We start from the raw sequence: 14,251 nt of genomic DNA on the forward strand, positions 1-14,251 counted from the left end.
AAAATATATCATTTGAAGAGAGAGAGAGAGAGAGAGAGAGAGAGAGAGAGAGAGAGAGAGAGAGAGAGAGAGAGAGAGAGAGAGAGAGAGAGAGAGAGAGAGAGAGAGAGAGAGAGAGAGAGAGAGAGAGAGAGAGAGTATCATATTCGACCTATGCTATAATAAAAATTCGTAGTTTTTACATGTTAAATAATGTTAATAACCAAAAACTATACACATTTCACAATAATTCAAATCACTGGTATTTGATTCTTTTGGTTGAGGTATAGGCATTATATAGCAGATTAAACTCGAAATAAAAGCACTCTACTTCATCATGTGACAGACACGCCCCCTGACATTTGTCTTTGCCTGTAGCTTTGCCAAATTCGACAGTGTGATTGACACTATCACATGGACCAACCTGTGGATAAAAGAAACTTTTTATTTAACGCAATTATTCAATCAATGAATTATTTGCAAAAAACGCCTCTCTTCTGAGCTCAAAGTGTGACCAATAATGCACTGGCCCATGTCCCATTTCGCAACTACTATATACTGAAGCCTTAGACAAAAGACGTCAACAATTTCAGATTCTTTCGAGTCTCAATTATTTACAATTACTTAATCTATCACTTCCCACTTTAATACTTATGAATATAAAATTGATTAACCCTATAGTTAAGCATGCAAACCCTCCTAATCAAGTATTTAGTTCGAGAGATAGAGTGTGGAGTGTGATTTCTCACCGGCTGTTTATAGATACGTGCTTATACATTATTCAATTCAATAATAATGATGTCAATCAGTACTGTGCACTATTGCTACATGACGATTTTTGAATATTATTAAAACATGGTTGGGGAGCATATATATATATCTATATACTTGAACCACGTTGTGGCCATCGATTTTATTTTAGCCATTTTGTTTTCAATTTGCATTACAGTTGTATGTATTACCAAATATGCCTTGACTTTGTTACTTTATATTTGACCTCTTTACCATGCTTATATATAATAATAGTTCACTAATTTTGATGTTACTACATATGCTTTTCCCCGATCTTGGGCTATTAAATTCATCACATTCACATCACATCACATCACATAACCGCACTATATAAAAATAATGTTTGTGACTGCTAGTTCCTGTTCCTGTGTTATGATCACAGCTTCTTCCTCTGTTATAATCCATAGCTAAAGTGGTGAAGGAGACACATGTTATATTATGTTCCACCTTTTATGGTGTCATCTGTCTTAAGTGGGTTTTAGTTTGGTCAGTGTCCACTGTTTAGTGTTCATCACATGACAACCTTAAATCACTATTGCGTCTGTTCATTGTGTTCTGTGCCAGCCCTTCTTCAATTCTTCCCCAATATATAAAATTTGACATTCATTAAGCTTTGTTTAGCATAAGGTATTATTGTTATAACTAGCCTGATTTGCATTTTGCTGCATTCAGCTTGAGATTTGATAGGATGGGGAAGCTTGGTAGGATGCTAGACACGTTCTGTCTTTCTTCAGGATCAAACTCTTGTTTCTGTTTGAATTCCATGGAAGCTGAAGATGAATTCGAGAACAAGCCTTTGGTTGCAAGTGGCAATAATGATCACAAACTAAGACTCAAGGATGTTGTCTCAGGAAAACAGACTTTGGCTTTTCAACTGAAGCCTAAGGTTAGTGTGTTATTCTTCTTCTAGCATCTTTATTTTGATTATCTGATTTATTTACATATTAATCTAATGTTCAGATAGTGGTGTTGAGGGTATCCATGCATTGTCATGGTTGTGCTAGAAAAGTGGAGAAGCATATCTCAAAGTTGGAAGGTGAGACCACACTCCAATCCTTACTATTTCCAACATTTGATACCTTTTTTTAACAGTTACTTATGTTTACTATTCTACGACACAGGAGTGAGTTCATACAAGGTAGATCTAGAAACCAAAATGGTAGTTGTTATTGGCGACATTCTTCCTTTTGAAGTATTGGAAAGTGTATCTAAGGTTAAAAATGCAGAGCTTTGGAATTCTCCACTCTGAAAACTGATAAGGAAAAAACTTCTGCTCATAACACAACCACCATCCTCAGCACCAGATTCAACAACTCTTATTTTATCTCTGTCATTTTTTTCTTTTTGTTGTTGTTATACATAGAATATCATAAGATTGATACCCCATGCCAAATTTAATGCCATGTTCCAGCAATTCTTTTGTAAGAAAGAAAAGTTAAAGAGAAACAATGACAAAGAGAGATGCATTAATGTCTCTCCCGGTGAAATTTCGCATATTACTATGTTTTGTCGGTCAACTATGTTAGGTTATAGGAAAATTAGCTACTACAATTAACCATTAATACAATACAGAATATATATTGAAATATAAAATATATATTAAAATAAATTAAATTATATATATTTATATAAAAATATATAATAATTAATTTTAATATATAAATAGTATTTAATATATAAAGATTTCGCTAGTGTAAAGCTACAACCCAAAGAAAAAAGGAAATTACAAATTTATGATACTTCTTTGCATTTTCTGTTAACATATACTCTCTCATCTTACTGTAGCTTGTTCATAGGAGATTAGGTGCTTCTATCCCGAATCTCGTTTGCAAATAAAAAGGAACAGTAAAAAATCGATTTTGCTAAGTAACTAACTTTTCTTTATCTAACAATCAACTAACAAAGTAATAAGTGATTAAAAATTAAGAAAAGAGAAAGTGAAATTTAAAGAGAGAAAAATGTTGACTGATTATTACTGGAAAATTTTAGTTATCAATCTTCTTTCTGTTTTCTTTATATATATATATATATAAACCTCTGCTTGGTTGGTTGGCCGGTGATTAATACTTATGCTTAAACGCAAAGATAAGATCTATGAGACCGTCCAAGAAAACTATGGTCATTGCCACTAGTGCAAACAAGATTATTAAATTATGATGATCACAAACTTAGACGCTTCCTTAACCTCTCTAAACAAATTTTATTTTGTTCCTATGTCTTGAATTATATATATATATATATATATATATATATATATATATATATATATATATATATATATAAGTTCTTACCTCTTATCCTACGTTATATTTGTGCTACCGGCTAGAGCAGCAGGAAGGTTTTATCGGATATACACTGCGAAAATTATGTAACATATTCAAGTTTGTCACGGTTAATACAAAAATTCGACAAGATGTGCATGATGAAACCGAATGTCGATTACATCATGTATTGTATAATATGAGTCCAAGAAGGGTTTAAGTCAAAATTTTATTAATAACACATAGGTCAATTCATTAACACATGATAAATAAAGAATGTGGAAATAAATATTTAGTGACCAAGATATAAAAAAAAAAAAAAAAAAAAAGATGTGAGATGTCCAAGTTAGAGAATAAGATCCTTCATAGTCAAAGTAAAATGGTGAGTTATGAGAACTCGAAGAAAAAAGAAAGATGGATCCTAAAAAAAAAGAAGCATTTTATAATTTGCCATTGTGGATAGCCTATAAATAGAAAAAATTTAAAAGAATAAAGAGACTTTAACTTGAACACAAAAATTATATTAAAATTTTTTTAGTTTTGCTAGATAATCAATAAGAGTTCAGTCAACTTCTGCCAACTTTTTAATAGGCTAGACCTCAAAGCCCTTTTTAACAAAGGTAAGTTGATATACGTAGACGTTTCTTTTGCTAAACATCTAGATGTTTCTTTTTCATATTAAATGGATTTTTTATGTATTTTTCGAATTTTTTTATGTTGCAGATGTGGATGTCTCTATATTTTTAAGAATTGTATGGTTTCTTTTAAATCCTATAGGTATCGGATTGTTTTTGCCAAAATATAACTGGATATTTCTTCTATAAGCATTAGGATATTTTTTTCATATTAAATAGATATTTTTTATATATTTCTGCAATTGTTCATAAACAGCCCGTGCTCCACCACTCCTTTTTTGAATAACTCCTTATGTTGAACCAGATTGTACTTCCAGCAGAACTGCATCACCTCCATCGACATCGCGAGGTTGCTACCACCGAGCCCTGACACGAATTTCGTTTCGTCAACCACCACAACGAACTTGTCGGAGGCGGCCTCCACCATCTTCTCGCAGAAAAGAGTGTCGCCGCGGCTTTTTACAAAGTTGAGGTTGGATCCACCTCATTGGCGCTGTCGATGGCAAGATTGAGGCGGAGATTGTCGTTGAGGACAGAGAGAGCGGGATCTGAGGGAGCATACCTGCTCCTCAGTGCATTTGGAGGTAGGGACGCCGATGATGCTGGAGAGTTGATCGGTGGAGAGGAGATGACCGAGCTTGACGACGACAAAGGCGGCGGTGGAGCCGGTGCTGAGGCTGAGGACCATGCCAGACTTGACGTACTCCATGGCCTTGTTGGCGGCAAGCTTCTTGAGGTCGTCTTGAGGGAGGGCAGTGGCAGAGGGGGCCTAACGGTGAGGAAGAGGGGGTGTGTGTTGTTGTTGGAGTGCGTAAGTTAATGTGAGAGAGAAGCGGAATGTTTTTATAAGTTTTTAATTAGATTACTTAATCAATTTTTAATTATTTAAATTTTGAATTTAAAAAATTTAAAATTAATTATTAATAATTATAATTAATTGAGTTGTTGAATTCTTGATTGGTTAGACACTTGGTTTCTTATACTTTTTCAATTCCATAATTTTTAAGTCACACTGACGTTAAAGAAAATCATAGAGTATAAATATATGAGTGCTTAGAATTAATTTCAATTTATTTTTTTAAGTATTTTTTTAATAAAGAATGTGGAGATATTAGAAAATTTTCAACCTGAACATAAAAATTATATTAAAATTCTATAAATAGAAAAATTTTAGAAAAATAGACTTCAACCTGAACATAAAAATTATATTAAAATTCTATAATTTTTAAATAACACTGAGGTCAAGAAAAATCATAAAATATAAGTACATGTGAGTGTTTAAAGTTAATTTTTAATTTATTTTATTTATTTTTTAAGTATTTTATTATTTTTCAATTTTAATTTTAGTTTTTTATTTATTTAAGATTTCATTTATCTTTTGTATTTCTATTTGTTATCAATATTTATATTATTTGATATAATTTGTACCAAATATTTCATACATTTTATATATAAGTAAGTGTTTAATACACATATTTAATAAATTCTTGATTGAGTTTTCTTTTTTTTATAAAAAGAGTCATATTTATTTCTTGAATTGAGATTTTGGTATAAATTTGATTCGATATTCTATTGAGATTCCAAAAACCAAACGAAACCGTTGCTGTATATTAAAATTAATATTTTAAAGAATATGAGTTGAATCGCAATCAGAAGTTGGACAGAAGGGGGAATGGGTTTGCTATCATCATTAAATGTTTCAACTACTTCACATGATGTTAACCTTATATTGATTTGTGTCCAAAAAAAAAAAAAAAAAGAAAAAACATAAGAACACCTTATAATGATTTGTGTTGCATACCCGAATGCTTATAGTTTTCATAAGAAAAACACTAGACGATAATGACAACCCTTGTTCAAACTTTATTATATTAAAGTGATACTGTCTATAATAAAGTTAGTCCCATGAGTATCACTTGATTCAATCCTCATCATTTTGAGTACCAGATACCACTACGATTTATATCAAATATCCTGAATTTTCTGTTCTCCTTGCACTTTTTCCCCAGTATTTTAATATTGATATCATCTCTGGAGTTCGGTGAGTTTTCTTAACTTTTTTTTTTTCTGGGTTGTGATTAGAATCATTTAAAACAATAACAGCGTTTTTTTTGGGTCCGCTAAGATAAGAGCTAATGCCGATGATTAATCTTTCTATGGGCTTAAACTTTTCTGGACTGAGTCTTACCAGATTATACTCGAGTAGATATTGTCATATTGGTGAATCAAATATTTGTCTAACATTTCAAGTAAATTAATCTCTTAATTAATGTTTAAATTTATAATTTAATTCTTTCATGATATTATTTTTTAGAAAAATTGATGAAAATGTTGTTATTTTATTTTAAAAAATTAGAGTCTAATTGATTCTAATTTATTAAAAAAAAAATTAATTGTATTTACAATTTTTTAAACAATAAATAAATAAATTGACTTGATTGAATTTAAGATAATTTCAGTATCATATATTATTAAATTAATATATAAAAACCCATTTTGGAATTATTAGAAAAATATATTTTGTAAAACTCATTAGTCATTACCAATAAATTTTCTTTTATGGAATATTTTAGAAAAATATATAAATTTTCTTTTCCAACCTTAAGATTTATAAAAAGAAAAAGAAAATACAAGCTAAATATTTTTAAGGGTAAGCTTATTACCTTTCTAGTAGTGAAAATGAATCCTCTTAATTTTTTTTAACAATTAAAGAAATAAAGTATGATCTCTTATCATTAATTTTATAAGTGGGACAAATAAAAAAAGAAAGAGAGCAATGAAAAGTTAGAGATCACACTTTACTCTTACAATTTTTTTTTTAAATAATTGAGAGAATTCATTCCCTTTAATAGCAGAGTTGTATAATAAACTTCAAAAAGTATTTATGATACAAATCAAATATAATAATGCTACATAATCACCAAAATATTATTATTTTTAGTTAATATTTATTTAGTAATAATTTTTTTATATTTATTAGAATTTGTATACGTGAATCAATATAATTTTGTATTTATATTTTTAAAAATTTATACATATAAATTAATAAAATTTATTTGTTAAAAATAAGTTAATTTGTATATTAGTCAAATGATATTAAAAAATATTAAAAATGGTTGATCTACTTACGAGTATCCAATCCGATCGAGTAGGATTGACGATTCGATTCGCATCAGGTAGGGTGCGGATAGGGTTCTCGTGCAGGTCAGATAGGGTGCAGGTTGAGTCTCAACCCTACCCAGCCAATCCACACCCAATATATGTATATATTATATATTTATATAAAAATATATTTCAAGTAAATGTAAAACTAAGAACCCCTCACTAAATGCAAAAGATCCTTAACCACTAAAAGAAGATCATTAATTAATAATTTAATAAGTTTGTTTTTACATAAAAATTAGTTTTATTTTAAATCATCATCAAGTTATATAATAATGTTGTATTCTTTTTATAACCGTGAATAGAGTTAGACATTTGCGAATTAAGAATAAATATAGTTAGGATTGGAATATTATCAACTCGCGAATAGAATTAAAGTTAAATTCAAACTCTATTTTATCCTACCTATTATCACTTTTAGGTGTGAAGGGTGTCATGTGTGTGCGCGGTGTTTTTATATTTTATTTCTCAAAAAAAGAAAATGACAGTTTGACTTTGATATCAAATTTTTATTTTTATGTTATTGAAAAGTTTTTAAGTATAATAATATGTTTTAATAAATTTTAATTATTAATAATTATATGTATTATATATTTTTTATAATTAAAAATAACGATTAAAAATTACTGAAATTTTCTATGTTATTTTCATTGTTTAAAAACCTCGTTAGCGTGTTTTATTTCGAGGTTCATGCATGCAATAGACCGAACAGGGTTGGTTGCTGCAAGTCCAGGAATCTATGCTAGTTGACTTCAATATATACTACAGTATTATTTTCTGCATCTAAACATCATCTTTCTCTTGTGTTTGTGTACTCTAAAGTAACGTTTACACAGCAGTAGTGTTGACGCTTGATATCTGATTCTCCCCTTTTGCATCAGAATAAGAATAAAGACACTATTTTCTGGCAGAATTATATTGGTTGAGGAATGAGTTTGACTATTTTAGTGAAACCAAATATTTATAATAAAGAATTATTTTTCTTTAGTCATTAAATTAAATCATGTATGCAAATGAGTTATAGTTTAAATAATATAGTCTTTTTTATATTTTTTTAAAATGGCGTAAGTTCAAGTTTTTTTATTTTTAGTTAAAAAAATTGAATCATGTATAGGTTACTTTTTATTCTTTTTTGTGTTGATAATAGCCAAAGTTAACTATATTTTTTTACTTGCCATAGTTATATTTTTATAATTATGCCATATATATTAAAACCAAGTAATTTGTATAAATAATAAATTTTTTATTTAAATTAATTAAATATAATATTTACAAAAATATATAAAATATAGAATAATTATTTAATTTACATATACGTTACATATTTTGGGTATAGAGTATAAAAAATCATTAAAAACGCAATTCGAGTATTTTGTATCCAAAATATGAGTAATTAAAAAAATGTGCACAAATCGATGTACTATACTCGAGATAGAGCCGTAATAAATTTTCTACCACCGTATCTGGAATACAGCCATAACTAATATAGTGACACTATACCCGGATAGAATACGTACTTAAATAAACAGAAATCTCTACATCCTAGATACATAACAACTATATAAGTAACTCTTTGGCTTGCATTCCTTATACCAAATTTCATTTATTTTTTTCTATTTTGATCTTCCTTTTTTTTCCAAAAAAAAAGGCTAGTTATTAGTTTTTTATATGGTAGTTTATTCTAATGGAATCATCAGAGACGAGGAAGTAATATTTGAGTGCAATTCAACTGTAATGTTACACACTTTTGTGTTGATTTCTAGATACGCTTAAGAATGTCATCTTGAGCAATATTGGACAATCGGTTCGAAAGAGGTTGGTCGAGTAGCATATAGATTCCTATCAACGCTGCCTAGTGGAGGTTTTACTAATGAGACGTTTTGGGTTAAAGGCCGATAAGCACGTCAGTATAATATTTGATGTGCATGGTAGACTAATGCCACAATATATGATAGAGTTGTATGCCACAATATATTTAATACTCCATGAAGTTCTGGCCCCGGTGAGACCGATTCACTTTGCCGATCCGTGGGGTAATGGTGAAGTAGAGTTAAGGGAGTCAGATTCGGATTATGCTATCAACTCTGATTCGTCCACCAATAGTGAGTCGTTTGAGAAATATGTGTCGAATACCCCAACTGGTGGATGTGTTTGATTTCTTCTTCTTCTCCCATTTTCTGTGCCACAATTATCAGAAGTTCTAGGCTATTATCAGACTCTTAATTTAAATGTGATGCAACTAGAGGGTCCTTTCCATCTTGGCGATAGCGAGGATTACAACACAGGTGGAGGGGTAGAATTTCGAGTGTGCCACAGGTTTAGGAGTAAACATATTGTTCTCTTGCTAGTAAAAAATTATAACATTCAAAAAAACGTCTAGTACAGGGTGTTATAGTCAGATAGGCTGAAATACTATTGTCGATGCAAGCAATCTTCCGCTGGGTGTCCATGGAGTCTTTGTGTAGCATATCGATAGAATTTGTACTATTGGTAAGTGTTACAATTAACAATTTATAGAATTAAATTAATGTACATTAATTTATACGCTAGATGTTTAGATTTATGAGTTCTCTTGTAAGGAGGTGCTGAGGTTTAGGGGGCACATACCTGTTTGGCGCCAACTATGTCTCAAGATCACGCTCAGTTAGATAGCAGTCTGATTTGTACTATTATCCTACCAATTTACATACTGATCCATCTGTATCCATCCCAATATCGCAAAGTGCAGTGAAACAGAGTTATCATTTCAAGCCATCATATTGAAAGGTGTGGATGACAAAGCAGAAGGTGATTGCTCAGATTTCTGGCGATCAGGTAGATTCATATAACAAAATTTTCAATCTATTACAAGCTTTGTCTGACTGTCTTTCTAGTACCATACATGATTGTGTTGCAGTTCCACACTACAATGAAAATACGATTGATAGATATTTTAGAAAGTCAAAAACCTATGGTAAATCCACGACATGGCCAACGACACGCACCCAACAATGTCTGTAGTATCATACTTGGCAGTGTTGCACAATGAGTGATAGGTGTGCGACAACAGCGCATAGTCCCATGACAAACGTCTGCAACTATCAAAGTCCACCAGTAGTGACAACCATCGGAAGGGGACAAGGTTGTGTGACTTGTCTGTAAACAAGTATCCTCCAATCAACATAAGTAAATAACATATGGCATACTAGCAGAGAGTAGCTGCATCAGTCCCTGCTGGAATGTGGGACACCCTGTTCCTGAGCCAAGTCATTTTCAATCCGAAATTCTGGTTCTTATCTTCGGGCTAGGAAGGAGGCTTATCATCAAGCAAATTCGCAACTCACTGCCACGTGGGACGCCCATGAAATTGCTAAATATCTCTAGTGCAGCTGCCTATTAGGTCGCTATCTTTACACAATCCGATATGGTATGTCACATCCTAGAGTGTGATGGTGACCTCGTTCCAGAAAGGTAAAAAAATATGGATCTTTGGTCTCCACCGCCCTACAAATACAGAGAATAAAGTATTGTCGAAAATAAAATTTTTTAACTTTACTGCATGTCTGAAGCCACCCTCCTTAATATAAAATAGTAAAATCTTAGACGGTAAAATTCTCAAAATCACTCAACATGCGAAGAGATTCTGATGTGGTTGTACAACTATTATTCATTAGTCTTCTTAACTAATTACTTATTACGTTATTACTTTATAATAAATAATTACAAATATAATTTAATTAATTTTAAGCATGACTCATTAAATAATCTAATGCATATACTCATTAGAAAATGTATTAATTGCTAAATAATATAATATTATTTAAATAAATTTAAGCATGATACATTAACTGATTAATTCATAAGATAATATATTATTTAATTAAAAATAACAGAAAAAATATAATTAATTTATAATAAATTAACATGACAGATAAAATTTATTTCATATATACCTAATTAAATTGAAGCATGACGCATTAACTGATTTAATTTATAAGATAATATATTATTTAATTAAAAATAATAAATAAATAATATAATTATTTTATAATAAATTAACACGACAGGTAAAGTGTATGTCAATATACCTAATTAATTTAAGCATGACTCATTAATTAATTTAATTCATAAGATAATATATTATTTAATTAAAAATAACAAATAAAAAATATAATTATTTTATAATAAACTAACACGATAAATAAAAATGATTTTATATATAATCAAATTCTAATGTTTTAGTTTTTTAATAAGTCTCATCCAAATAAACACTGAACATCTAATTAGCATATAAAGATAGTATCAACTAAAAACTAAATAAATTAACATATATTAAATAATTAAATATTAAAATAATAGACATAAAAACTTACTTCAAAATTTAATATTCTGACCATTGACCACTGACCAAGTTGCATTCAGTTTGTTAATATTGTCCGATCAAACGTAACCCCCTCGTCTAACCATGAATATTTTGTAACTTCCAAAAACTCAAAATATACCCAATGAAATCAACAGATCTCGGCTACACCATTTTTATAGCGATTCTATGTATTTCGGGCACTGTGCTTATTTTTTCTACTTTATATATCGAGTTACTAAATTTTGATCAGATCCTAATAGCTTCCGAAATGTGATTTTTGTGGTTCTTTCACATTTAGAGTACAATATATCCAAGATATTTATATAACATGATTTATCTCACTGCATCCGAAATATGAACAATTGTGGATAAAAATAAATACTATATATTTTACATATTTATGTAATTATCATATTTAAGTAATTTAAATAAAAAATTTATGAATAATATGTTAAAATATAAAATATATATTTAAAATAATTAAATAGTATATATATAATAATAATAATAAATTTAGTAATTAATTTTTAAAATATATATTATTTTTTATATTTTATTAATGGTGTAAATTATTTCTATTATTTAAAATTAAATTTTTAAATTTAAAATATTTTTAAGTTAACCCCTTTCTTTTCAACATTATTGATAGATTCCAATACGTATAAAAGACACTCTTTTATTCTTAAAGCAAATAAAAAATTATATATGGGATTTGATCTGTTATCACTTATTCTATTATCACATAATAGATACGATCTTGAGTAATAAAAAAGGATTAATCTCTACATACAAGTGTGTTGGGCTTACAAATTTTACAAGTTTAAAGAAAACGAAACCCAATAAACGCGCGGTTTATGTTACGTGCCTCTTTAACGGACTTTTAAATCAATTCAAATCAATTAACGCGTAAATATATAACTTCCATTTTTCAAAAGATTTTGTTTCTTTTTTCGAATTTCTTGCCAAATTTGTTGGATCTCCTTCTTCCTTCGTTTTTTTTTCGATTTTCATAATTTCTGAAATCAAGCTTTGAAATTGTTTTGAAGATAATGGAACTTCAGAAATACACCCAAACGATTACAGAAATACACCCAAATAATTACAGAAAGGATTATAAAAATACACCCAAACTGTTACAGAAATACACCCAAAGGATTACAAAAATACACCCAAAGGATTTAAGAAATACACCCAAAATATGGGGAGATAGTATATTTCTTCTTGAAATCTTTTAATGTTTTGCTGGTTAAGAATGAGGCACATGACAGAGACAATTTAGAAAAAAAACCTAGAAGAATAGTAAAACAGTACCTTGAATAATGTTTTTTCGTTTTTTCTGGTGATTTTTTATGGAGATTTGTATCTTTTCTTCTTGATTTCTTCTACTCTTCGCGAGGAGTTGGAACGTGTCTTTTGTTTCGAATGTCGCTTGAATCTTAACAGTTTGCGTTTTGATTGAGAAAGAAGAGGAAGAGTGTGAATCTTGACGGTTTGCGTTTTGATTGAGGAAGAAGAGAAAGAGTGCGGCATAATGAACATGTGCGTTGGACGCTCAATTTTAAAAGAGTGGTACGCGTATTTTTTTTTTTTTTGACTTTGATCAACTTGTATAACTTGTAAGTTGTAAGCCATAAAGATTTGTATATATAGCAGATTTCAATAAAAAATAGGAAAAATAAAAAAATGAAATTAAATGGTTCATGGGAATCGCATTGTTATTTGTTATTTTTTTTGTTTTTTTGGGGCAGGGTTATTTGTTATTGTTAATATTTGAATGGGTGGTGACTGGTGAGTGGTGACTAAAGAAGAGGGAGCAGAGTTAGAGAGTTGTCAAAATCAGACACGGCAACCAATGAGGCCCGATGGAAGCTGAGTCTTATTATAAGTGTATGTGGCTGCGCCCCATTGAATCCAAAGCGCAACAAAAAAGTGCCAAACACCGTCTCATGTAATTGAGTGACATGCATAATCATTAATCACCGTCTCTCTTTCTTCGCCTTATTATTACATTGACAACTTCTTTTGAAATAAACCTAATATTCAATAAAATATTGACTATTGAGAGATTTAGTTTCTCTCTCTCTTTTATGGGGCCGGATTCAGTATTCCAACCGTATTTGCGCACTCAAGTGCCAAAAAGTGATTTGGCGTACCGGTGAGTATTTTTAATGAGAAATCATTAGATTATTGTAAGTTTTTTAATCTAATGATAAAGATTTTTTTGAATTTAGTTTCATATGATTGGTTAGTTAATATTTTATACAATTTTTATGTTAATGGGGTAACTTTATAAATATTACTTTTATGATGGTTATTGTTGTTAAAATTAAAATGTTTTGTGGTATTATATCAAAAAATAAAAAATTAGATATTTTAATTAATTCAAAATTGATAAAATTTTTATTGAATAAAATATTTTTTATTGTACTATTTTGCACATTATTAAAAGCCGGAGTGGGAGCATCAAACCAAAGTGAAAGAGGATCGAACTTCAACTCCGATGATAGCACAGCGTGTGGGCAAGATAGCTTCTTGGCCAATGCACACGACCCTCCCCACCAACACGGTCTTTCACCTCCGATGACTGCATCCCCAACGCCCGCAACCGCGGCAGACGACAATACTTCAGGTGTGTAGCAACTCTTCGACAACAACCATGGCGCAGATGCCCCGACGAGGAGGATTACGGTATGGTAGGGATGAAATTAGGAGGGAGATGCTGTTGCGCGTGTACAGAGGGTAGATGCCTTCCTCCTCTTCGTCGTTCCTTTGACTTCCTCTTTTACCTCCGCTGTTGCAAGTTCAGTGCGCCTTTCACTATCTTCACCGCCGGCGACGACTCCAAACCTCCCCACTGCATCTGTTACTCACTCTTTCGTCACGCCATCAACTCCTTCTCCTCTCCAATCGGCCATGACGGCTTTGACACTGTTTTCTCTCGCATCTTTCTTCCTCTGCGAGAACTCAGTGATGCTCTGGACTCCACAACAACTTTATAGAGAGCGTGAGTTTCACAACAAGATCTTCCTTTTAATTTATTGGATTATTACAATTTACTATTTTTAATTTTTTGTTAAACA

At 30.4% G+C, this 14,251-nt stretch overlaps 1 protein-coding gene and 1 pseudogene across 2 annotated transcripts; one reads left to right on the plus strand and one right to left on the minus strand.

The window, feature by feature from the left end:
- Positions 1 to 885: 885 nt before the first annotated feature.
- On the plus strand, positions 886 to 2,265 carry LOC112790267 (protein SODIUM POTASSIUM ROOT DEFECTIVE 2). Of its 2 annotated transcripts, none has more exons than XM_025832584.3 (4): positions 886 to 930; positions 1,444 to 1,657; positions 1,732 to 1,807; positions 1,893 to 2,265. In XM_025832584.3, exons 2-4 carry the CDS (start codon positions 1,460 to 1,462, stop codon positions 2,018 to 2,020), a joined length of 402 nt encoding a protein of 133 aa, XP_025688369.1. In that variant the 5' UTR covers positions 886 to 930; positions 1,444 to 1,459; the 3' UTR covers positions 2,021 to 2,265. The 2 variants fall into 2 exon arrangements, with proteins under 2 accessions (XP_025688369.1, XP_025688368.1); XM_025832583.3 differs by lacking the exon at positions 886 to 930 and adding an exon at positions 937 to 1,257.
- A 1,628-nt stretch (positions 2,266 to 3,893) lies between these two features.
- On the minus strand, positions 3,894 to 14,031 carry LOC140183414 (probable ribose-5-phosphate isomerase 3, chloroplastic; annotated as a pseudogene).
- Positions 14,032 to 14,251: the final 220 nt, after the last annotated feature.

Source organism: Arachis hypogaea, chromosome 3, assembly GCF_003086295.3.
Source record: "Arachis hypogaea cultivar Tifrunner chromosome 3, arahy.Tifrunner.gnm2.J5K5, whole genome shotgun sequence".
In the NCBI taxonomy this organism is placed as follows: domain Eukaryota; kingdom Viridiplantae; phylum Streptophyta; class Magnoliopsida; order Fabales; family Fabaceae; genus Arachis; species Arachis hypogaea.